The sequence below is a fragment of the Scyliorhinus canicula genome, chromosome 9 (genome assembly GCF_902713615.1).
Source record: "Scyliorhinus canicula chromosome 9, sScyCan1.1, whole genome shotgun sequence".
NCBI classification, from domain to species: Eukaryota; Metazoa; Chordata; class Chondrichthyes; order Carcharhiniformes; family Scyliorhinidae; genus Scyliorhinus; species Scyliorhinus canicula.
In genome coordinates this window covers 85,519,292-85,546,468 of record NC_052154.1, presented here as the reverse complement: position 1 = coordinate 85,546,468, position 27,177 = coordinate 85,519,292, and the positions used below count along the sequence as shown (strand labels likewise).

Here is a 27,177-nt window from a genome sequence, read left to right as displayed (position 1 = left end):
TTGCCATTTTGTTCCAAAAGTTTTCAATTAAATACAGCTATTTGTCTGGATATCACTTATTCTAACCACCTAGACCCCCCAGTATGCCTATGCATAATTATTCCATTTCTTTGTACTTCAGTTTCTGTTCAGAATTAATATTGCTTAACATGGCACAACGGAGGATGCAAGAGTTACACAACTGATCTATTTTTCAAAATCTCCTCTTTTTTCATGGGATGTGGGCGTCGCTGGCAAGGTCAGCATTTGTTGCCCATCCCTAATTGCTCTCGAGAAGGTGGTGGTGAATCACCTTCTGGAACCGCTGGAGTTTGTGAAAAAGCATCCCAGTTCTCTAACTGTACCGCTTTAAATACAGATGATGGGTTGTTCCATGATAGGCGATTGAAGAAATAATTGTGATATGAACAACCTCCGCATTTTCAAAGTGAGAAAATGTACAGGGATGTTTCACCAAGTTATAATCCAACAAAAATGGATGCCAAGACAGAGGAGATAGTCAGAGCTGTGACCAGACAGTTGAATAAAGAGGATTTTAAGGAAAGCCTTAAAAGAGAGTAGGGATATGGAGCAATTTATGGATGGATTTCAGAGCATTCCAGAGATTGAAGTTGTGCATTCCAATGGTCAGACAAAGGGAAGTTGGGTGGAGCGAGAGATTCAATTAGATCAGTCAGAGAAAGAGTTTGGGTTGCTGGTCTGGAAAGTTTAAAGAGATAAGCAGGGGAGAAATCAACAAGGAATTGTGGGTGGTCAGTTAAAATTGGAGATATTAGTGGACCAGGTTCAATACAAGTCAGTGAGTGAGAGGGTGATGGGCATCACAACCAAAGCCCGTCTCCACCCAGTTTCCAGATATGTGCTTCTAACAGAGGTCACTGGATAACAAACCAAAACAGGAATATCTAGATTTCCCTTGGCACTCCACCATCAGATGTTAAATACAATGTCTCCTACTCCTGTTTTGGTTGGCATTGGCTCACTTCGCACAGGCCAGTCATTGAACTTTGGACTCTGCTGGTCTGCGAAACTTGGAAGTGATGTATACCATATCATAGAATTTACAGTGCAGAAGGAGGCCATTCAGCCCATCGAGTCTGCACCGGCTCTTGGAAAGAGCACCCTACCCCCTACCCAAGGTCAACACCTCCACCCTATCCCCATAACTCAGTAACCCCACCCAACACTAAGGGCAATTTTGGACACTAAGGGCAATTTATCATGGCCAATCCACCTAACTTGCACATCCTTGGACTGTGGGAGGAAACTGGAGCACCCGGAGGAAACCCACGCACACACGGGGAGGATGTGCAGACTCCGCATAGACAGTGACCCAAGCCGGAATCGAACTTGGGACCCTGGAGCTGTGAAGCGATTGTGCTATCCACAATGCTACCGTGCTGCCCAAGAATGATGCAATCAGTGTTTATGACAGGTTTATATCGACACCTACACACACAGTAGGCCGACAGGTATAGCGTTCAATAACTTGAAATGCAATACTGTTTTTGTTTCAAAAGCTTGTTCAGATGACTTAAATCTATGTCTAGTCACAAGACCGATCGCTGTAGAAAGGAAACGCAGTATTATATTATAAACGCAGTATTTGATTTGAAAAGCCTGCCTATCGTCCCGAAATTCAGTGAGCTTATCCAGTTCCTATGCTCTGAATACCAAAGGGACCTTAACAAGCATCATCTGAAATGAGAGAGGGGTGGAGTTGAAATGATAGACACATGTCTACGTGGGTTTCCTCCGAATGCTCCGATTTCCTCCGACAAGCCCGTAAAAACGTGTTGTTAGGTGAATTAGACATTCTGAATTCTCCCTCCGTGCACCCGAAGAGGCACCGAAGTGTGGGATTTTCACAGTAACACCATTGCAGTGCTAATGTGAGCCTACTTGTGACAATAATAAAGATTATTATTAGTACATTACCCAAAAGGATGGTGGAAGCAGATTCAATAAAAAATGTCAGAGGAGCATTGGATAAACATGTGAAACGGAAATATTTGCAGGGATAGGGAGAAAGAGTGGGTGAGTGGGACTATTTGGAGAGCATAATTTTGTTCAAACATCCAGCGCAGGGACAATGTGCCAAATTACCTCCTCCTATGCAGTAAAATTGTATGGTGTAAAAAGTTTATAAACAGATACCATAGAACATAACAGCGCAGTATGGGACCTTCGGCCCTCGATGTTGCGCCGACCCGTGAAACCATCTGAAGCCTATCTGACCTACACTATTCCATTTTCATCCATATGTCTATCCAGCGACCACTTAAATGCCCTTAAAGTTGGCGAGTCTACTACTGTTGCAGGCAGGGCGTTCCACACCCCTACTACTCTCTGAGTAAAGAAACTGCCTCTGACATCTGTCCTATATCTACTACCCCTCAATTTAAAGCTATGACCCCTCGTGTTGGTCATCACCATCCGAGGAAAGAGACTCTCACTGTCCACCCTATCTAACCCTCTGACTATCTTATATGTCTCTATTAAGTCACCTCTCAGCCTTCTCCTCTCTAACGAAAACAACCTTAAGTCCCTGAGCCTTTCCTCGTAAGACCTTCCCTCCATACCAGGCAACATCCTAGTAAATCTCCTCTGAACCCTTTCCAAAGCTTCCACATCCTTCCTATAATGTGGTGACCAGAACTGCACGCAGTACTCCAGGTGCGGCCGCACCAGAGTTTTGTACAGCTGCAGCATGACATCGTGGCTCCGAAACTCAATCCCCCTACTGATAAAGGCTAGCACACCATATGCTTCTTAACAGCCCTATTAACCTGGGTGGCAGCTTTCAGGGATTTATGTACCTGGATGCCGAGATCTCTCTGTTCATCTACACTACCAAGAATCTTGCCATTAGCCCAGTACTCTGCATTCCTGTTACTCCTTCCAAAGTGAACCACCTCACACTTTTCCGCATTAAACTCCATCTGCCACCTCTCAGCCAGGCTCTGCAGCTTATCTATGTCCCTCTGTAACCTATAACATCCCTCAGCACTATCCACAACTCCACCGACCTTCATGTCATCTGCAAATTTACTAACCCATCCTTCTACACCCTCTTCCAGGTCATTTATAAAAATGACAAACATCAGTGGCCCCAAAACAGATCCTTGCCGTACACCACTAGTAACTGAACTCCAGGATGAACATTTGCCATCAACCACCACCCTCTGTCTTCTTTCAGCTAGCCAATTACTGATCCAAACCGCTAAATCACCTTCAATCCCATACTTCCGTATTTTCTGCAATAACCTACCGTGGGGAACCTTTTCAAACGCCTTACTGAAATCCATATACACCACATCAACCGCTTTACCCTCATCCACCTGTTTGGTCACCTTCTCAAAAAACTCAATAAGGTTTGTGAGGCATGACCTACCCTTCACTAAACCATGTTGAGTATCGCTAATCAACTTGTTCTTTTCAAGATGATTATAAACCCTATCTCTTATAACTTTTTCCAACATTTTACCCACCACCGAAGTAAGGCTCACAGGTCTATAATTACCAGGGTTGTCTCTACTCCCCTTCTTGAACAAGGGGACAACATTTGCTATCCTCCAGTCTTCCAGCACTATTCCTGTCGACAAAGACGACATAAAGATCAAGGACAAAGGCTCTGAAATCTCCTCCCTGGCTTCCCAGAGAATCCTAGGATAAATCCCATCTGGCCCAGGGGACTTATCTATTTTTACACTTTCCAAAATTCCTAACACCTCCTCCTTGTGAACCTCAATTCCATCTAGCCTGATCGACTGTACCTGAGCATTCTCCTCGACAACATCGTCTTTCTCCAGTGTAAACACTGACGAAAAATATCCATTTAACGCTTCCCCTATCTCCTCTGATTCCACACACAACTTTCCACTACTATCCTTGATTGGCCCTAATCTTACTCTGGTCATTCTTTTGTTCCTGATATACCTGTAGAAAGCCTTAGGATTTTCCTTGATCCTATCCGCCAATGACTTTTCGTGTCCTCTCCTCGCTCTTCTTAACTCTCCCTTTAGGTCCTTCCTGGCTAACGTGTAACTCTCAAGTGCCCTAACTGAGCCTTCATGTTTCATCCTAACATAAGCCTTCTTCTTCCTCTTGACAAGTGCTTCAACTTCCTTAGTAAACCACGGTTCCCTTGCTCGACAACTTCCTCCCTGCCTGACAGGTACATATTTATCAAGGACACGCAGTAGCTGTTCCTTGAAAAAGCTCCACATTTCGATTGTACCCAGCCCCTGCAGTTTCCTTCCCCACCCTATACATCCTAAATCTTGCCGAATAGCGTCATAATTGCCTTTCCCCCAGCTATAATTCTTGCCTTGCGGTATATACCTATCCCTGCCCATCGCTAAAGTAAACATTACCAGTCCACCTCTGTACAATTACTTAATGCTCTGTGCACTAGTTCGTGCCGTGAGATATGCCAAGATCAGGAAGCAAGCTGACCTAATCACCCAGTGTTGCATAAGAGCAATTGTTTCGACAAGGAGCGGAGATCCTTGGATAATTCCTCCTTTCTCCCATCTAAAAGTGCTGATTCCCAATTAGAGGATGAATCCAGATGAGCAAGACATCTTAGATTTCTCTATTTCTTGATGCAAGGTGGCATCACAAGAACTGTGCAATTGTAGGAGGAAGGCATCATATTCCAGCCTAATTCTGTCCTCATCTGACACCACACACCTATAGCCAAAACCTTGCTGAATTTCTTTCCCTCCTTTAGCTGAGTGTTGAAGACACCAATTGCCCGGGGGCTATGCTTTCCTGAGGGTATGGTAGGCAGAGAGGTGCTACCCAGAGGTGGCACAGGAAGACAGCAACCCCAGATTTTTCTTGCTCACATTTTTGCAGCTGAATGCACTGAACATGCAAGTCACATACATCCCTCCAGCCAATAACCACTGGTTGAAAGGGAGGTTAAGGGATTTCATTAAACTCATGGAATTGTTGCTAACACGGTCACCTCTAAACATCCAATTTGCCAGCTAATTAAATTATTGTGCAATTATAAAATATAAGAGATGCCACCCACATACATAAAATGCTCCAGTCTTTCACCACTTTTCATTTATATTAACATTTTTCAACCTGGTACAGTGCAGAGCAACTGCCATACCTATAGAATTCTATCAGGACGAGGCAGGGTAGATGCAAGAAGGATGTTCTCGATGGTGAAGTGTCCAGAATCAGGGGCAACAGTCTGAGGGTATGGGCTAGGACTGAGACGAGGAGAAATTTCTTCACCCAGAGATGGTCGGCCAGTGGAATTCGCTACCACACAAAGCAGTGAGGCCAAAACATTGTCTGTTTTCAAGAAGCAGTTATGTATAGCACTTAGAGCGAAGGGGATCAAAAGATATTGGGGGGGAAGCGGGTGGGGGAAGGCAGGAACAGGCCATAGAGTTGGATGAACAGCCATGACCATAATGAATGGTGGAGCAGGCTCAAAGGGCTGAATGACCTCCTCCTGCTCCTATTCGTTATGTGTCCATGACACTGTTTGATGGAGCACAAGCTAGTCAGCCCAATGAGATGTATAACATTCTAGGCTTCTATTCCTGCCATGCTGTCACTTCCATGTCCATTATTCCACTGCCTCTACCTCCTCCTGTAATGCACCCGAGTACACACTCCAAGCACCAGAATAACAATTCACATCGAGTGATGATCTTTTAACCTTCGTCGCTGAATGACACTTCACTGACAAAGAAGGTAAATGCCAAAACCAATTTAAAAAATGTCATTGTAAAGTGCCATTGAATTGGCCATTTTAATAAGAATAATCTGTAACCTTTCTTCACTTCCCTAACTCGACGGTAGCACAGTGGGTAGCACAGTTGCTTCACAGCTTCGGTTCCCGGCTTGGGTCACTGTCTGTGCAAAGTCTGCACATTCTCCCCGTGTCTGGGTGGGTTTCCTCCGAGTGCGCTGGTTTCCTCCCAAAGTCCGAAGATGTGCAGGTTAGGTGGATTGACTAACCTAAATTGCCCCTGGTGTCCAAAAAAAAGGTTAGGTGGGGTTACGGGGATAGGGCACAGGTGTGGGCTGAGATAGGGTGCTCTCTCCAAGGGCCAGTGCAGACATGATAAGCCCAATGGCCTCCTTCTGCACTGTAAATTCTATAAGCGTCTTGAGCCAACTACAGAACAGTTCTGTAGAAGGGTCATATGGACTCAAAATGGTAACTCAATTGCTCTTCCCACAGAAGCTACCATATCTGCTGAGTCTTTCCAGCATTTTCTGTTTCTATTTCAGATTTCCAGCATCCGCAGTATTTTGCATCTATTTATGTACTCTGAGCTGAACCTCTTCCTCATTTTTTTTATCTAGGAATTCTGTTGTTTAGTTCCCACCATCACTGTTGGTGTGAGGAACTATAAACGACAAAATAATTAACTCTGTGAAGAGATTCTGAGTGCATCAAAGGAGGAAGCAAATCCATGTGTGGCAGGACAATTGAATGAATGACCACACAGGGAGCAGAGGCCCTCACCCACAGCAATGGCTCTGACAATAGGAAGACAGCCATTCCCTTTGCAAACCCTCTGGGGTTCGGCTTCCTCACGCAGTGCATTCCAAGTGCTGGAGATGAGCCAAGAACGTTCTCTTCACTCCACCCCCCCAAAGCAGCTACGAATGATTCGTGTTTCACTCCAACGATCTACTTCTTGGATCATGACAAACCACAAAATAGTTTCTCAGCCCTGATTAAGTTCATGTCTCTACCCAATATTCTCACATACAAAATAAAAAGGCTGCACCAGAGTACTTAAAAACAAATTTCAATTAAGTGGCAACGTAGCATGGCCAATCCACCTATCCTGCACTGCACATCTTTGGGTTGTGCAGGTGAGACTCGCGCAGACACGGGGAAAATGTGCAAACTCCAAACGGACAGTGACCGGGGCCCCCTGGGATTGAACCCGGGTCCTCGGCACCGTGAGGCAGCAGTGTTAACCACTGCACCACCTTGCTGCCCCCATACCAGAGCACTTTGATGAGACAGTTCTGCACAGCAATAGTTGACAGCAGATACTTCGCTGCACAGTCCAGGCTTTTCCTCGCCCAAACCTCAATTCTGCATAGTTGGGGCAGCATGGTGGCATTGTAGTTAGCACTGCTGCCCCACAGTGCCGAGGATCCTGTTGCGATCCCCGCCCTGGGTTTCCATCCGTATGGACTTTGTACATTCCCCCACGTCTGTGTGTCTCTCACCCCCATAACCCAAAGAGGTGCAGCACAGTTGGATTGGCCATGCTAAATTGCCCTTAATTGGAAAATTAAAAAAAAAATTCTGCACAGTCTTGCCTTGCAACAAACATCATTAACTTCCACCAAAAAGAGTGAGATACCAGGCGAGTCTGCCATTCGACTACAATAGGCAGCAGCTGCTGCATTTTCAAGTCCCACTTCAGAGACTTGAACACAAAATTCAGGCTGACACTTTACAGTTCAGTCTTTCAGATGAGATGTTAAACCAAGGCCACATCGTCCCTCGCAGATGGACGCGAACAATCCCATGGCACTATTTTGAAGAACAGGGAAGTTATCATCTATGTCCTGTCCAACATTCACCCCTCAACCAGTTCCATGGACAGATTATCTGGTTGTGGGGTTTTGCCTTCCCAATTTGTCCACGTGTCCTACATTGCAATAGTGAATTTGTTTCAAGAATACTTCATTGGCTAAGAAGGATTTTGAGATGTTCTAAGGACAGGACAAGCCCATTAATCACGTGGCACTGCGGGTAGTCAGGGACAACAGAGATTCAAGGGTCTCTGATCCAAACAGAACAAGAGTGTTGTACTATCTAACTCCCTTTGTTATAATGCTAGCTTTACATTTGAAACCCTCAACCTCATCTTTTATTTGAGGAATACCCACAGTTTTAGATCACACAATCATTTGACAAAGTATAGATCTGGTCTCCGATGAGGACGCCCACTTCTTTGCTTTGACCCTCGTTGGGATGAGACGATTTCTGGTTCCACGATACTTTTAAATTTTTACACACACTCCTCCAAAACACTCATCGTGACACATTTCCTAATGATCTGCTCGCACGAAAAGTGTCTCAACAAAGCCTAAACTACAATTAATGTTTGTTCACTTTGAATTTTAGTTCCAACCTAGAGAACCTGCGTCCGAATAAGTAATCACTCTTGCAGTGATGGTTTTGCTTCAGCCCTCAAGCATACCATCCGTTCATTTCCACCCCACGATGAACAGATAAACAAGATTCTCATTCTATAAAGAAAGGCAGGAAGGACTTCCTTCCGACTGTGCCTTTCATGCCACTGGACATCCCAAAGCTCTTTATATTCAACAATGTAGGGGCAGCATAGTGGCTCAGTGCTTAGCATTACTGCCTCACGGCACCGAGAACCCGTGTTCGTTCACGGCGTCGAGAACCCGGGTTCGTTCCCGGCCCCTGTCTGTGTGGAGTTTGCACATTCTCCTCGTGTCTGCGTGGGTCTCTCCCCCACAACCCAAACATGTGCAGGGCGAGTGGATTGGCCACGTTAAATTGCCCCTTAATTGGGGAAAAAAAAGATTTGGGTACTCTGAATTTATGTTTTTAAATTCAACAATTTACTCTTTGAACCGTTACAATGCAGGGAAATGATCTGCACAAAAGGTCCCACAAACAGCAATAAAATACATTACTACAGTACATCATCTCTTATTAGTGATATTGGTTTAGAGATCAATATTGGCCAGAAAACTGGAGAAAACTTCACTTGACCTTGAATACTGCAATGTGATTTCATCACATCTCCCCAAGTGCGCAGTTGCTTTATCTGGACGTTGGCAACTCCAACGATTCGGTACACCCTCAGTACTGCACTCAAGTGTCAGCTTAAATTTTGTGTTCAAGTTTGAGGCGGGACTTGAACTGATGACCTTTTGGCTCGATATGAATACTGTCCACATTGATCACTTTCTCCTAGAAAACCAACTTGACTAAAATATCTAGACGCACCCAAGTTATATTACAAACAAGTACATGGCAGAACTTTGCAGGAGAACTCATGACCGAATAGCCTCAAGAGAAAAAAAACTGTTATTATTGTGACCAAGAAATGGTCTCAGCCCTTTCAGATCAGGTCCTCCATCTAAGTGGAGCAGGCTGTCTGAAGTGAATGAAAGAAATCAACCGAGAGTAGAAACACGCAAACACCCTCAGCTGAATGTTGCAGCAAATAACTGTCCATAATAATAATAAGAATCTTTATTGTCACAAGGCGGCTTACATTAACACTGCAATGAAATTAGTGAAAAGCCCCTAGTCACCATATTCCAGCACCTGTTTGGGTGCACAACACCCTTCATAATTATTATTATAATAATCTTGATTAATGTCACAAGTAGGCTTACATGAAGTGACTTCCTCCATCGTGGCCTAGTTTGCAGGACAAAGGACTTATTGTTTGTCAAGAGGAGGCATACAGGATAGAGCAGATGGCTTTTCGACCCTAAGTGAACTTTAGCCTCCTTTGCACAGTCAGATGTTCCCAGCACAACACCTCCTCACTTCCGGTTGGCAAAGTTTACCAGAATATACATAAATTTTAAAAGTAACGCAACTGCCTAATAGATTTCCCTCATGGGACAGACTGAATAATAACTGGCTTCCAGGCTGCAATTATCAGAGAGTTCTAATATGGTGACACCAATTGCACTCCAGCCGATATCCAGGGAACAGACTTCACCTTGGATATAAATAAAGACTTAGGGTAGAAAAGTGCTCCGATTTTTGAACATCTATGTAGATGTGGCACCAGTAATTCGAACTGGAGCTCACTATTTCATCTGGATAAATAGTAATCACAAGAACTGCTGTTCATGATTCAAACACCCCACTGTAGGAATGAAATTGACACACAAAACATTACCACCGAGGCAGCACGGTGGTGCAGTGGTTAGCACTGCTGCCTCACGCCGCTGAGGACCTGGTTCGATCTCGGCTCCAGGTCCACGTGGAGTTTTTTTATTTCAATTATTTTATTATCCATTTTCACATTTTCCTTCAAAATTTACACCCCACCCACAGACAGTTAACGGTAACAAATACAAAATCAATCCCCTTAACAATAACAACGATCCCATCCTCCCACCACCCCAAACAACGGCCCACCAGTCATTATATGCATCCAATAAAACAAACCCTCCCACGGTGGAAACAAAAATCAAAGGAGAAAAAGAAAAAGGAGTCCGGGACCGCCCATGGTCACCATATAGTCCACTCCCACCCCACACTCAACGCCATCCAACCTCTGAAAGAGTACCGTACATGATACCCAAGAGTTGTAAATCCCCCCCCCCCCCCCCTTTCCTGTCCACTTGCTCTTGTAAAACTCCTCCCCCCAATCTCGGTTCCTTCCTCCCAACATTCCACCCCGGCTAGACCACTCGGACCCTGTTCTGCCAGGCTCCGATGGCCGCAGCCCCTCCCCCACCTCCCTCCCATTCACTGGCCGGCTTAAACCGGCCAGCGTGGAGGTCCCCGCCCGGGTCCCTTTCCCCCTTGCCCGGCCCTAGGAAAGTCCAGAAATCCCCTTTCAGCACACAAACCCCGCATATCCACCCCAAAGAGCCCTCACTTCGAGTGAAAGTCCCATCACTTCCCTTGTCCAAATATATACAACATTGGCTCCTTTAGCCCATACACCCACACGCAGTGAAACAAAAAAGAAGAAAATACAGTCATGAGGTTACATCGGCACATGGCCATTTCTCAATTTCTCAGTTCTGCCACTGTCCTTCTGCCTTCGCAAACTCCTCTGCTGCTTCCGCCGTTCCAAAATAAAAGTCCGTGAGCTTGTAAGTCTCCCTCAGCTTCGCTGGATATACAATGCCGCACTGCACCTTGCTAATGTACAGTGCCCTCTTCATCCGGTTGAAAGCAGCCCGCCTCCTCGCCAGCACCACCGTAAAGTCCTGGTATACACGTATACCAGCTCCAGCCCACTGCACCACCCGCTTCTGCTTGGCCCAGCACAGGACCTTCTCCTTCACACTGTACCTACGGAAGCACAGAGTCACTACTCTTGGTGGCTCACTCGCCTTTGGTACAGGCCCCCACGACTGATGAGCCCGATCCAGTTCATATCGGGAGGGAACCTCCCCCTCCCCCAATAGTTTTGCCAGCATCGCGGCAAAATACTCAGTCGGCCTCGGACCTTCAACTCCTTTGGGCAACCCCACAATCCTCAAATTCTGTCGCCTGAATCTGCTTTCCAGGTCTTCCATTTTTCCTCACAGATCCTGGTTCATCTCCATCACCTTCCGCATCTCCTTCCCCATCGAGGTAAGTTGATCACCGTGCTGCAATAATGTCTCCTCCACTTCCTTCAGCGCCTCCCCTTGCTCCCGCACCTCCGCCACTGCGCTCGCCACTGCTGTCATCACCGGGGAAATCGCCTCCTCCACCAGCACACTCAAAACCTCCCTCATCCATGTATTTTGTAAACTGCCTTTCGAATTCCGCAGCCATCACCTTAGTTATTTCTTCAGCCGTAAGCAATGCGGCCTCCTCTGGTGCGCCAGCCTCCATTTTCCTTGGTGACCCTGCGGTGACCTTTCCACTCCCCGACGAACCTTAAGCTGTTTTTTTACAGCTGTTTTTTTGCTCACCCTCGACATTTTCCTTTACTGTGCCTTCACCGTGCCTCCTCTGTGCCGTCTCCCTGCTTTTGCTGCCTCCGTGGACCCTGGGACCAGGCTTAAAGCCCCGAAAATGCCATTCCCGAACGGGAGCCCTCCATTGCGCGGCTGCCTCCCGCCCGCCGTCACCGGAAGTCCTGGTCCATGTGGAGTTTACAGATTCTTCCTGTGTTTGCGTGGGTCTCACCCCCCAACCCAAAGATGTGTAGACTAGGTGAATTAGTACTATCTTTTTATTCAAACAGTAAAAAAATATAAACAAGGTCAAATGGTACAAACACTAATTTTGTGTTGAAGAAACAGGGTACCCTCCCCTCAGTACCAACACACGGGGAGTGGGGGTAGGATACTTTGATTATTAAAACAGTTCACGACACATAGACAAAAAACAAATGGTGTAAGCACTAAACTTTGCGCTGGAGAGACCAGATACCCTCGCCTCTGTACCAACAGAAGGGAAAGGAATGGAGTCAGGGTGTTGGTGGAGGGGGGGTCCAGTAGGACACTGCCTGAACTATCTACGGAGCCAGAAAAACAAAAGAACATTCAATTAAGATGTGCCAGATTCCGGGAGTGAGGAGGCGACACAGTGTCAGGCACGAGTGAGCCCTGTACCCACCCCACTGCAGAGAGTCTCATGTGCACCCTCCGTTCCCAGCACTGGGCTGCTGACAGCCTTCGGACAGTCACCCTCCGGGCCCGAATCCTCTGCCACACTGAGTGCGGCGGGTAACACGGGCCCACCAACCAACCGAGGGCCTGCCTTGTTCCCGCCACCGGGATCCCGGGCCAGTGAGAGGCGGTGGTTGGGACAGAGGGTCTTCCAAACTATAACTTGCTAAATTGCCCCTTAATTAGAAAAAATATTTGGTACTCCAAATTTTAAAAAACATTCCTACCTGATTCAAGCTAGCAAGATAATGCTCGTCTAGTTGCCCATGAAATGCAGTGTGCACAAGCCTGCAGCTTGCTCCACCTAGCTGTGCACGTTTACTAGCATTCCTCCAGTCTCCAGAGGACTGACACAGACTTGGGCTAAGAAATAGACAGGAGAGTTCCACAGTGCAGCTCTATCATCTAGACTGGCTTTGGTGGGCTGTGCTGGCTCCATCCGTTCCACTGCAGCTAACACAATCCTATTCCAACATCAAGTGGTCTCACTGGAGCCAGAATGGTTAAATCAGTGTACAATCCTGTGGCACTATGTTAGCACTTTCACACAATCCATTTGGTAGCTGCAATGAGTGAATTTTATGTCGCATATTTCACCACTAATTCAAATAGGATTTGGCAGCAAATTCTAGAAGATGGATTAAACTACAAGCTCAAAAGGTGTGGGCATAAGATGGCGGCTACCCCCAATAATATAGGCAGGGATGAAGCGACATTCATAACTGGTCCAAATCTTCTGCTGTGGGGAGCGGCGAACGATTCAATTTTAGCTGCTGACATGTTGCAGGGCCCAGAAGCAGTCCCAGCGAGCGTGCACATGTGGCACTTACGCGGGACATTTAAACTTCCGATTGCCCGTTTTACACTAGGCTGATTGCAGCATGATTCCCTCTGACAATGGGATCAGATTGACAGATCCATGGAGGCTTGGGCTGTTTGCCCCGTACTTACACTGATTGTTTACGGACTTATTTAGCTCTTTTTATAGCAGGTGTAAAGGCTGCTTGCTGAGCAGTGTAACGGAAAGTAAATGAGCTAGTGTCAAAGCACAATTCCAAACACAATATTCACCAAACCACTTCATCCTCCGGGTAGTGCACACCTTGTCCCACATCACTCCTGCCGCCATCACCCCCACCCATATCATCTATGAGAATCCTCATTCAGCTGACACTTGAAGAGTCAGCATTGTCAGGGAATGCAGGAGTCAGCATTGTCAAGGAACGCAGGGGCCAGCATTGTCGTTTTACACTTGGCCTCCTGACTTGCACCTCTGCTGGAGCTGGCACCGGAAGGTTCAAGTGTGTGGGGGTGGGATTTTTGTGCTGGAATGCTGTGTGATATTAGATAGAACAGTACAGCACAGAACAGGCCCTTCGGCCCTCGATGTTGTGCCGAGCAATGATCACCCCACTTAAACCCACGTAACCCGTATACCCGTAACCCAACAATCCCCCCATTAACCTTACACTACGGGCAATTTAGCATGGCCAATCCACCTAACCTGCACATCTTTGGACTGTGGGAGGAAACCGGAGCACCCGGAGGAAACCCACGCACACACGGGGAGGACGTGCAGACTCCACACAGACAGTGACCCAGCCGGGAATCGAACCTGGGACCCTGGAGCTGTGAAGCATTGATGCTAACCACCATGCTACCGTGAGGTCCTAGTATAACAGCCTAATTAAAAGCACAGTTTAACAGAATCATATCCTGGTTTTGGAAGGAAGGAGGCCATTCGGTCCATTGGGTCATTGCTGGCCCTCTGCAGAAGTAATTTACCTTGTGCCACTCCCCGTCTTTTCCCGGTAGCCCTGCACCTTTTTCCTTTTCATATAATGATCCAATTTCCTTTTGAAAGCCTTTGATTGAACTAGCTTCCATCACACTCTCAGGCAGTACATTCCCGGCCCTAACCACTGGCTGTGTGAAAAGGGTTTTCATGACTCCATTGCTTCATCTGCCAATTATTTTAAATCTGTCCTCTGATTCTCAATACTTCCACCAGTGGGAAACAGTTTATCTACTCTGTCTCAGGCCCCTCATAATTTTGAATACCTCTATCAAATCCCCTCTCAACCTTCTCTTCTCTGAGGAAAACAGTCTCAACTTCTCCAATCTTTCTACATAAATTGAAGTTCCTCAATCCTGGAACCATTCTCGTGAATCTTTTCTACACCCTCTCTCAATACCTGCACATTTGTCCTAAATGTGATGCCCCGAACTGGACAATACCCCAGCTGAGGTGGAACCAGTGTTTTATACAGGTTTAATAAAACATCCTTGCTTATGCCTCTATTGATAAAGCATATTCATAGTGTATTTTATTAACTGCTCTCTCACCCTATCCTGCCAGCTTCAACGATTTATGCATATATACACCCACGTCTCTGCTCCTGTACCCTTTATTTTATATTGTCTCTCTGATTTCTTCCTACCAAAATGAATCACTTCACACTTCCTTACATTAAATACCTTAACAGTCAACACAACTGACTGTAAATGAGCACGAAAGTTATCTCCCAGATTTACATTGGCAAGAAATGCAAATGTGCAGCCAATGTGCTGTGGATGCTCATTAGAATAACAGCAGCCTGTATTTATATCACACTTTTAACATAGTAGAATATCTCAAGGCACTTTCCAGAGACATTATCAGACTAAAATCAAAAATTGAGCCACCTGAGGAGATATTAGGGCAGTTGACAAAAGCTTGGTCAAAGAGAGAGGTTTTAAGGAACATTGTAGAGAAGGCAGAATTTGAAAAGTGGACTTCCGTTGACGGTGGTATGCTGAGAGGACGCACATCAGGTGGTTCCCCTGTGAACCGTGACAAAAAAAGGTACTTTTATTGAACTTTGCCCAAATTTCAAGGAAAATAATCCCTCAACAATTAAAGGAGGGTAACCGAGAAAAGATGCCAGCGAATGGGAGCTCGAGGGGCTGATGAGACGGCAGAAGCGGTGGAAAGTGCCACGGCCAGCATGCGGACGAAATAGCAGACCCACGAGGTGAAGGAGCCCTGACCATCCAGGAGAGAGGGCGGCCAACAACCCGAGCATCAGCCTACCCCCCACCACCTGCAGACAGATGGAAGAGTTTCCTGATGAAGGAACTGACCGCCATGAAGGAGGCAATCAGGATAGAGATCCAGGTGTTGGTCAAGGTGGCAGTAGCAGAGGAGTTGGCCACCATGCAGAAGGCAATCGACAGGCTGGGGAAAAAGTGGCAACCCAGGAGAGGACGATCCTCGACCTGGAAAAGGCCTGGGCGGGCCAGAGCAACACACTTGACGCCCTGGAGGCAGAGGTAAAAAGGTTGGAGGCGATCCAGGGGAACCTAAGCGGGAATGTTGAGGACCAGAAAAACAGGTCCTGACAACAAAACATCAGGATCGTGAGATGATCCTGCGGTGGGCATGTCAAACAAAAACAAGCATCTGGGAAAGGTATAGAATCAGAATTTACCAGGACATTGGGACAGAACTAGCAAAACACAGTGCCGAGTTTAATTAGGCAAAATTGGTCCTGTATAAGAATGGGTACTTTTCGGAATGCTGTTCCTGGCCAGGCTCTGGGTCACTTGCCAAGAGAAGGAGCATTATTTCAACTCCTCAGAGGAAGCAAGTGAGTTTGTTAGAACCAACTGCTGGGACAAGAGACAGGAACAGCAACAATGAGAACTGTACAGGCAAAGACTCTGAAGAGCAAAAAACTCATTGGACTCATTGGACAGTGAGCATGTTTGCACGGGGCTGTGCTGCCTCGGTCCGATTAGAAAGGGAAGACTGGGTCTTAGGAAGGAGTGGGGACTGGGGAAGGCAGGCAAGGATTTATACAAGGGGAACGGGCAGTCAGCAGGCATAAGGAAGGGGCTAGACCAGTCCAGGGAGGAGAGTCACCACACTAGCAGAACTAGCTAGCACGGGAAGACAAAAAGGAAGGGGGAACCACGGTGCACCTCCCGGCAGGGAGGGAGCACCTGGTCTGGGTGGGGGTGGGCACAATGACAGGGAAGGGGGGACACAGAGAGGAGGGGGAAGGGACACAAAAGGAACAGAGGGGGAAAAATGAGCTGGGTATCGTACAGGCCTTGGCAGGGGAGGAACAGACTGAGGAAATAAGATGACGCCACAAACAGCCACTTTAGAGGGTCCCTAAACAAAGCGAAGCCCCGGAGTGCAGGGGGTCACCCACATGGCGTACACATAGTTGGCGGCCATGTTGGGTGCCCCCTAACAAAGGGAAACCCCGGAGTGTAGGTAAGTATGGATGATCCCGCAGGAGCGCGGGGCCAACCCCCGGCCCCCACCCCAGGATTGTCACTTGGAATGCCAGACTTAATGGCCCGGTGAAAAGATCCAGAGTCTTCGCCCATCTGATAAGCCTGAAAGCCATCATAGCCTTCCTACAGAAAACACACCTGAGGGAGAAGGACCCACTGCGGGTAAGAAAGCGCTGGATGAGACAGGCCCGGAATGTGGTGACTAGGGGCGTTTCACAGTAACTTCACTGTAGTGGGTTTTTTAAAAATCTTTTTATTCTCATCATTTTCATCAATAAACAACCAAAGAAAAAACAAATACAATAACAATCGCCCACACACAAACCGCTCCCCGATCAATATGCAGTCCAAAACATTTCAAGTAAATATCACAAATTCATATTCAATCCGAAAACAGTGTAAGCAAAGACAACAATACCGATGCGCCCCCCCCCTCCTCCCCAAACATTCAATGACAACCAATTCTCAGACGTGCATAAGAAACAGTCCCCATGAGACTTCACCTTCCCGAGAAATTCAAGTAGATCCCCCCGCCAAGCCGTGTCACAGGATGGAGAAGCTAACCACCACCCCAAAGAACCCGCCTCCGGGCAATCAGTGAGGCAAAGGCTAACATCTGCACCCGCCTGCCGCCCAAGCCGATCCGACCTCCCGAACATGGCTGCCAGGGGCCCTGGTTCCAGGTTCACAAGTCCCACCCCCTAGATGGCACTGAAATCCTCCCTCCAGCAAACCCTTCACATTCCACGTAACCATCTTAACCGGGGCTCTCTCTCTCCCCTCTCTCCCCCCTCTCCCCCCCCCCCCCCCCCACTCCCCCAATGGGCTGGCCCACCCTGTCACATTGTTACCATCTCCCCCCTCCCAGAATCCTCCCATCCACTTTTCATTGCAGTGTTCATGTAGGCCTACTTGTGACAACAAAGATTATATTATTATTACGTATCACTCGTGTTACAGGACGAGGGCTATGGGTGTGGCCATCTTGATTAACAAGAGGACGAGGTTTATGGCAACAAGGACGGTTATGGATCGGGGGTGGGGGGGGGGGGGGCGGGGGCGGCATGCCATGGTCAGCGGTGTCCTAGATGTGGCACCAGTAGTCCTTGTTAATGCGTATGTGCCCAACTGGGATGATACAGGCTTCATAAAAAGGACCATGGCAGAAATCCCTGACATTGACATGCATCGCCTGATCATGGGAGGGTGGCTTCAACTCATTGACAGACCGATCAAACCCCAGATCGGGGAAAGGATGGGCATGGCCAGGGAGCTGGCAACATTCATGGAGCAGAGGATCCTTAGCGGTTCCTAAACCCTGGAGAGAAGGAATTCTCGTTCTTTTCACCAGTCCACAAGGCACACTCGAGAATAGATTTCTTTGCAGTGGGGAAAGCAGTGCTTCCAGGAATAGTAAGAGCGGAATATTCCACAATAGCTATCTTCGACCACGTTCCACATTACATGGATGTGGGGTTGGAGACGGGCAGTGTCCTGTGCCCCACGTGGAGGTTGGACACGGACCTACTAGCCGATAAGGTCTTCTGCCAGAAAATATCACAAGCCACAGGCGAGTACGTTACAAACAACCGGAACAGGGAAGTCTCACTTTCTACGTTCTGGGAGGCACTAAAGGTGTTGATTCGGGGAGAGATTACAGCCTACAAGGCACGAAGGGATAGGGAAGAGAAGGTGGCCAGGCAACAACTGAGCTACTCCATCTTGGAGGTGAACAGAAAATACTCAAGAGGCCCCGACTCTAGAGCTTCTGGCAGAGAGGAAAAAGCTACAAATGGACTTCAAACCGATATCCACCAGGAAAGCAGTGCACCAACTCTGCCAGACAAAGGGGACCTTCTACGAGCATGGGGAAAAGACTGGCTGCCTACTGGCTCACGAGCTGAGAAAGCAGGCAGCCGTGAGGGAGATAGCGTAGGTAAAGGATAGCAGAGGCTGACTGGCGATCGAGCAAAAAAAGATCAACCGAACGCTGCAGACATTCTACCGAGGACTATACACCTCCGAGCCCACCGACAGTGATGCAGGGATGAAACGGTTCCTCGATGGACTGGACATACCAGTTGTGGGGGACGATAGGCAGGGGTAGTTAGAAGCACTAGTAGGACTGGGAGAGATCATGGAGAGATGCAGGCAGGGAAGGCGCCAGGGCCCGAGGGGTTCCTATAAGAAATTTGTACCCGCCCTGGCCCCGCACCTGCAGGACATGTTCACAGGCTCGCTAGCGAGGGACACCCTGCCTCCTACGCTAACACAGGCCACGATATCGCTGATACCCAGAAAAGACAAGGACCCGACGGAATGTGGTTCATATAGCCCCATTTCACTGCTGAATGTAGACACAAAGATATTTGCAAAGATCCTGGCCAAGAGACTGGAGAACCGCATACCAGAGGTGGTCGCAGAGGTGCAGACAGGCTTTGTCAAGGGTAGTCAGCTAACTCCAAACATTAGGCGGCTGCTGAAGGTAATAATGATCCCTTCCAGGGAGAGAACATCAGAGATGATCATCCCTGCATCCTTGGATGCAGAAAAGGCCTTTGATCGAGTCGAATGAAAGTACCTCATCGAGGTGCTGGAGTGGTTTGGGTTAGGGACAGGATTCACCGTGAAACTCTTGTACAATGCCCCCAAAGCGAGCGTTCGGACCAACACCAGCAGCTCTGAATACTTCCAGCTACACAGAGGCACAAGGCAGGGATGCCCACGGTCACCACTCTTGTTCACCCTGGCAATTGAACCACTGGCACTCTGCGAGACGCAAAAAACTGGAAGGGTATACAAAGAGGTGGCAGAGAGCACGGAGTGTCACTCTATGCGGATGACCTGTTCCTCTATATCTCGGACCCACAAAACGGCCTGAAAGCAACCATGCAACTTCTGAGAGTTCGGAGCTTTCACGGGCTACAAACTCAACCTAGGCAAGAGCGAGGCATTCCTGCTGAACCCAAACAAGAGCAAGGCGATGTCCAAGGTTTTGGGGGTGAGGGTAGAGCTGTGCCCGAGAGTGGCAATCTTTGGGGAATCGGACTAGCCAGTCCTTCATATGGGTAGAGGGCCGGCGCTCTGGCTTTTGCATCCTTAATCGCACGCCAGAGAATCTTGCTCGGCTGGCAGCATCACACAAGGCTGCGGACCGGCTGGCAGATCTGGCGGACGTTCTCCAGCTGGAGAGGATCAACTACACCACCCGAGGGTCGGACGAGGGCTTCCACAAAGTGTGGGGGCCACTCATCAGCCTGTTCCAAGACATGTTCAATGCAAACAGCGACTAGGAAATGGGGGAGGGGAGGGCAGGTAGAAGGGAGAGAGAGAAAGACAAGGGAGGGCATGCACAAGAGACAGGAGCAGAGGGGGTGGGGAGGGAAGGGATCCCAAAGAAGGCACAAACAAAGCTTAGGGGTGAGGGAAGGATGGAAAGGGCCATGCAGCCACCCCTCCCCCCAACAGCAAACAACAAAGTACAACACCCCCGGAGGGAGCGGGGGAGAAGGAGAAAAAACGGAACATGCTTCCAACAGCAGAAGGGGGGGGGGGGGGGCGCTTGTAAAAACTTGTACTAAGACATGAACTGGCTTGTAAGTATCAGACACACTTCAGCTGCTACTTTGTAAATACCATGTGCTTTACAAATCAAATTGCTCTACTACTGAAGTTGAAAATGCCAATAAAAATATTTATAAGCAAAAAAAAAAAGAATTTGGGGAGGGAATTCCAGAGCACAGAGTAATTTAGTTTGTTATTAAATTTACACAAATTACATTAAACCCCTACTGTGGCCAGACTGGCAAAAATCCTGAAATGGTGCCAGGCTGAAATCCAAGAACAAAGGTGTGACGCAAAGAGGACATTGTGATCTAGTTTTCGCAGAATGGAAAGCTAAGAGTGGTTACAGAGCACATCAGTGCCGCAGGGGACTGGTACACTTCAGATGTTATTTGCTCAAAAGCAAAGATCAAGGCATAAAGAGAAGGCTCTGGTCTCTTTGGAGGGGGTTACAATAACCATCAAATGATTAGAATTAAACTGTGGATCGACACAGACATTGCACATTAAATTCTTCAGGAGGGGGTGGGGTAATAAAGGCTTTAAATCAGGACTCAATTTAGAATGTGCATAATATGAACAGTTTTATGGGATTGATCCTTCAATATGTTTCGAAGGATTAAATTAACTTCAAAGGAGTCTAATTCGTCACTCAGTGGCTGTGGCTGGAAACTATTTAATCTGTTTCAGAGAGAGAGAGAGAGGGGAAAATAGTCATCCTCCTTTGACAGCCTTCATCATCTGCTGCTGTCAGAAATCTACAGGCTCATTTCGCACAAGTTCTCTGTCAAAACATTTTAAGGTGTTTCAAATAAACCCGTTGAGATAAGACCATTACATGGTAAAATGGCTGAGGGAGTTCGAAAGCTTTGCAGTTTAACTATATTTTCTAAAAATCTGCTTTCAAGATTATTTTCCATACTTTCTGATGTGGTGACCAATGATTCCAAACTTATTCCCAACACACGATCCAAGGCAGCAAACCAAATCATTAAATTTACAAAGGGGTTCAACAGGGTCGATGTAGGAAAAGCGTGTTGATTGGTGGAAGAATCCAAAACTATGAAGGAATTCAGAAGGTATATATTTATCCGGAGATTGGCAAGAATGTGCAACTAGAAACCAAAGGGATAACTTTGCAGTAAATAGCATAGATACATAATAATAATCTTTATTAATGCCACAAGTAGGCTTCCATAAACACTGCAATGACGTCACTGTGAAAATTCCCTCGTCGCCACACTACGGCGCCCGTTCGGGGTAGCACAGTGGTTATCAATGCTCCTTTACAGTACCAGGGACTTGGGGTCAATTCCCAGCTTGGGTCACTGTCTGTGCGGAGTCTGCTTCTCTCCCAGTGTCTGGGTCGGTTTTCTCCAGATGCTCCACTTTCCTCTCACAAGTTCCGAAAGACGTGCTGGTTAGGTGAATTGGACATTCTGAATTCTCCCTCAGTGTACCATTTAAGAAGAAACTTGATCAGCAAATGAAAGAGAAAGGAATAGAAGGATATGCCAATTTGGTTGGATTAAAATAGGTGAGGGGCAGCTTGTGTGGACTTTAAACAGCAGCCATGTTAATTGGGCTTAGCGGCCTGTTCTATGCTATAATTTCAATGTAATTCTAACATACAAGTATTCTGAAACTGGTTTACAGACCAGTTATACTCCAGCTGTCATGGCAATGTAATGCTGTGCTCAACGCTCACCGATACTAAAGGAGTACTATAACACTGGACACAGGTCAGTCCAGACCTGCATCCTGCTAAATGGTGCGGGGTCCCTCCTCGGTTACCCCATCAGCGGGCCCCACAAATTTGGATTTTGCACAATGTGCGCTGCAACTGTAGACCACTTGGAAGATTTTAAAGATTTTGTTTTGAATTCTTGGCAAAGTGTCCATGCGCCAGCAGACACGAAGATTAAAATCTAGCCGGCCAACAAAAAGTGACCATCACTGGGAAGAGCAAAGTCCAAAAACAGTACAGTACGTCCCAGGTCTTATGCAGTGTAAGTTCAGCATTAAGTGCAGGAAATAAAATTAAAACCTGTTCTCTTCAAAATGGCTCAGCTTTCACTAAAGTACAGCTGAAGCTTCAGGTTTAAGTCAATATTTCAATCCAGCCAAAGTGAGTACGTCAGTACTCGTTTTTAAACAATGAAAATGTTTATTTTGCTATGTTTAAAAGTATCTTACATTTAAATTGTTTTATCACATCTCTCAGATGTGACCCACAGGACAAATTACATTATGCAGTGAACATTATTATGTGGGTAACTGTGGCGACCATTTGGCATGTGTAGGTTAGGTGAATTGGCCAAGCTTAATTGACCCTTAATTGGAAAAAAATAATTGGGTACTCTAAATTTAAAAAAAGCAAGACCCCAAAAAGCAGTCACCAGATAAACACATAGTTTTGGTTTTCCTGGTGGTAATGGAGAGCAGGAGACACTGATCTTGACACAAACTTCTGTCATATGGTGGGAAAGGGTATTGAAAAGTTAAGCCATATAAAAAAAGTTGAGTTACCCGTCAGCCGTGATCTAATTAAGCAGTACAGGCTTGAAGGGCTGAATGGCCTTCCCAGCCCTGTTTGTATTCTTAACAGCATGTTCTTTAAATTCTGACGGCAGATCTTGAAAAGCCAACTCAATAGGGAGTTGCTGAATAATACATTGCCTTGGTGTTACAATCAAGTAGTAAGCAAATTCCTGGCTTAGCTCTTTGGCTGCGGCTTCAAAGCCATAATGGATCCATACTATGTATTCTCAAATGTAGCCGAGACTGGCGAAATTCAAAAGATTCTCAAATAACTAAGGGTCTTCACCAGAAAATCCATTTCCTAACTGACCCCAATCAACAAATTAAATATGCCCATAAATCGGGCAAAATTGGCAATCTCAGCTGGCAGGATACCTGCTGTATTAAACGGATTTAAAAAGCATATTGGTGTACCATGATTGCTGTGCCGTGACAGAATGGAGGGAGTATTACTCCACATCTAACCTGCACTGGCAGTGGCCAGGAAGTTTATAATGCTAATGCGGAGTGTTAAAAGTGAATAAATAACGCTTTCACCTCAGTAATCACATCGCTCACCTGGATCCGCACAAATATCACTACTCGTCAAAGCACCAATCATAAATCTGCACTGTGCACCCTCCCTTGGGGAGAATATACACTTCAACAATTACTCAGGCACGCAAGATAAAGCTGTCTGCAACAAATTGGCTTTGGTTTGTCTTTTAAACCAGTCTTGAATCCTCAATACATTTTCATCCAAGACTAATGTTGACTATCAGAAGGTCCGCATGAGTCACAACCAAGGGTCACGTAGAATGGTAACAATGGAAATTCTCTCTCTTTAATCATGTCTGTCAACCCTGATGTGCTTTGAATCAAATCAATTGGGAATTTTAAATTAGCTAAGTACCTGACTGAAGCCATCAAGCTAGATTCTCTAAAACTCTCTTTGACAGTTAGTACAGTAGCATGAGACCCAAGAAGTGTCTGAATGGAAGTGTGCGATGTGAATGAGAAAACTGGCCCCTGGGATCAGTCATCGACTTGGCCTGACCTCAACCCAAACTGAGCTCGATGACTATCAATTCAGAAATTCCAGGTTTTAAACTCTTCTTTCACTTGATAATTTGGTGCAGCAACAAATTGAAGCTTTTATTTGGTTTCACATTTTTTTTTTAAATTTAGAGTACCCAATTCATTTTTTCCAATTAAGGGGCAATTTTAGCATGTTCAATTCATCTACATTGCACATCTTTGGGTTGTGGGGGCGAAACCCACACAAACACGGGGAGAATGTGCAAACTCCACACGGACAGTGACCCAGGGCCGGGATCGAACCTGGGACCTCGGCGCCATGCTACCCACTGCGTCACCATGCTGTCCCGGGTTTCACATTTCTTAGGTAAACAGAATGTAGGAAAAGAAAATTGCAAATTCCACCACAAATCCAAGCTGAAGCAAGCTAATTAAATCATGCTTGGGCCTAGCCCAGTGGAAGCAGTGAACAGCAGGCGGCTGTTAGCGTTCAGTCGAGTATTCAGACTTGCACGAATAGTGAACATGTTTGGTACCATAACAAAACAGAATTTTGCATTTTGTTTTGCCAAAACAGCTGCTGGAGTCTTCTAAAGCAAAAGCAATTTAGTTCTGATTTAAATTGCAATAGGTTGCACCTGTAAGTAACTGGTGTTGTCAGTAATTTGAATCATCCAGCACTTGCTTCACTGACAAGACATTTCAAAATTCTCACCCTTGTTTTCAAATTCCTCCACGGTCCTTCCCCATCTCTGTAACCTTCCCCAGCCACACAATCAGTCAATATCTCTGCGCTCCTTCCGGGCGCTTATGCCGTCTCAATTTTCATTGCTCCATCATTGGTGTCTGTGCCTTTGGCCACCTGGATTCTAAACTCTAACTCCCGCCTTAACAATGACCATGTTGGCCAAGCGTTTAGTCATCTCTCCTAATATCTTGTGATCGTGCATAGTGTCCAATTTCATTGGAGAACATTCCTGTGACGTACCCGCTGACGCTTTACCACGTCAAAGGAACTTCACAAATACAAGCGGCTATTGTTGTTGTTATCAAGAAATTTATCACTTGGGATTTAGATGCAAATGGAGATTCCTGCAGATTTGGCCATGGGAATTCTATTAAATTCTGTGGTCGCATAACACTTGACTTCTCAGCAGTAAATAACAGAAATAATATTTGAATGCAATATTGAAACCATCTAGAAATTAAAGAATAAGGTTCAGTTTAGAAGCATTCTCTGATTCCCAGAGTGCCCCAGCACAATTCAATCCTTGCTTGTACCCATAAAATTACTTTTTCAACCTGGAATTCATTTAAAGGATAACTTATTCATTATGCATTTTCTTCATTGCATTTTATATATGCTGCACTTTACCATTTTTCACTTTATTTTCCTATCTCTAAATGTATTGCAATTTTACTCAATGCAAAATTGTGAATTCTACACTTTCTTTTATTAATTCTGTTTTACTTGTCTTGTTTAAATGACTGAATAACTCACTTTTCAGCAGGAAGAAGTGCCTGTATTACCAGGACTATTTCATATAGCCTGTAAATATTGCATTTGGTATTGCATTGTTGAGCTCCTATAAATTCAGTAAGTTAAATAAGAAAGGTACAGTCATTATTAATCCTCAGATCTCGTGACCTCCGCACAAAATTATTAATGAATCGAACAGTTTTTGGATTGTAGGGGACAATGAGGTAATAAACAATACCGTAACAAGCAAACACTGAACATTATTTTTATGAACCCAGAGTTCTGCAAGTCAGTGCTCACCTCGTCTGACTCATCAGAAAGTGTCTTCAGCAACATGGGAAAGAGGCTGTCTGTGTGCCGGAACATCTGCAATGCAATGAAGAGTTCCTTTAGGATGTTTATGGATAATTTGTATTGTTAAAATACATACACTACAATTCTAACTCTGCCCCAAGGTTAAAATATCACTGTTTGCATCAGGCACTCAGGCCTAGCTGGCATCAAATCACAGTGCAGTACAACCCTGTGCCTTAGTTATAGTCCCATTCTACCAACACTACAAGCACATTGTAAATTCTCTCTGGGAGCGAGAGGTAGTGAAAGTAACAGGAGCGAGTTTCCACAGTGCATCCTGCAGATTATGGTGCACCAGTGATGGAAGAGATACATTTGAGCCCAGTGGCAGGGCATAGATCAAGCGAGTGTTCTGCATTGGGTGGGTGCTCTTCACGTGCAAGCGTACTTCCAGAAACTACAACAGCTAGATTTGGGAATAGGAAAATAATGCTTTTCTGGGATGAAGTGGAAGGAGGAAGGAAGGGACAAACACAGTTTGAGAGATCTGAAAATGGTAGAACCTGACAGGGGAACTGAAAAATCTTGCACAGTGGTCAGCATTGCTGCCTCACAACTCCAGGGGCCAGGGTTCAATTCTGGCATTGGTTGACTGTATGAATTTGCCGTTCTCCCAGTGTTTGCGCAGGTTTCCTCCCACAGTCCAAAGATATGCAGGTGAGGTGCACTGACCATGCTAAATTGCTCCTTAGCATCCAAAGATGTGCAGGTTAGGTGGCATTCTGGACTTGGGGCAGGGGAGTGGGACAAGGTAGGGTGCTCTTTCGGAGGGTCGGTGCAGACTCAATGGTTAAAATGGCCTCCTTCTGCACTGTAGGGTTTTGATGGATTCTATCCATGCTCCAGTTTAGACTTGGATCACCAAAATTCATACAAACTGAAAAAGTATTGGCAATGACACTTTTCACAACGTCTGCAGGAACACAAACACCAATACTCTAATGCAAAGATAGGAAAATACCACCGAGCTGTGGGGCGGTCCCACCTCGGCACGAGAAGTGCAGATGCCCGCCAATCAAACTCTTTGCACCATTCAGAATTCTTTCACTGCAATCTTTGTGAGGAGCCTCCAGCATTTAAGGTTTATAATCTATAATTAAAATAAATTTGCATTTTTATGGTGCCTCTCGTGACCTTGTGACATCTCAAAGTTCCCCACAGCTAAAATAAGGACTTTTTTGAAATATAGTGAAAAATATGGCAGTCAGTTTGCACACAGCAAGCTCCCATGAACAACAATGATAATGCCAGTTAATCTGTTTTAATGATGCTGGTTGAGGGATAAATATTGACCAGGATATCAGGGATGAACTCTTTGTTCTGACACCTCGTACAGCAGTTCTGATAATGTTGCACGATTATGCTATGTTCTATGGAACAAGGTACATGTGCGCAGAAGCGTAACTCTGAATGTGTAGTGATGAGTTCAGTTTTGGCAGGTTCAATTATAGACATATTTGCAATTCACTTCCATGTTCAATCTCTCCGACAATGTAATCAAACTCCTTAGTTACGATGTCCCAGATTCTTTAACAATATGAATACACCACACATTGATTTTTCTCTTTAAACCAGCTTTTAGA

At 46.0% G+C, this 27,177-nt stretch overlaps 1 protein-coding gene across 3 annotated transcripts in view; it reads right to left on the bottom strand.

Moving 5' to 3' along the window:
* vac14 (vac14 homolog (S. cerevisiae)) overlaps positions 1 to 27,177 on the bottom strand; it is a 413,902-nt gene that overhangs the window by 269,061 nt on the left and 117,664 nt on the right. For all 3 annotated transcript variants that reach the window (XR_005461858.1, XM_038807077.1, XM_038807078.1), the window contains exon 13: positions 25,541 to 25,606. Coding sequence is in view for 2 of the 3 variants with exons in the window: in XM_038807077.1 (XP_038663005.1) it covers positions 25,541 to 25,606 (66 nt within the window). In the remaining variant the exon portion in view is untranslated. The remainder of the gene's footprint in view (positions 1 to 25,540; positions 25,607 to 27,177) is intronic.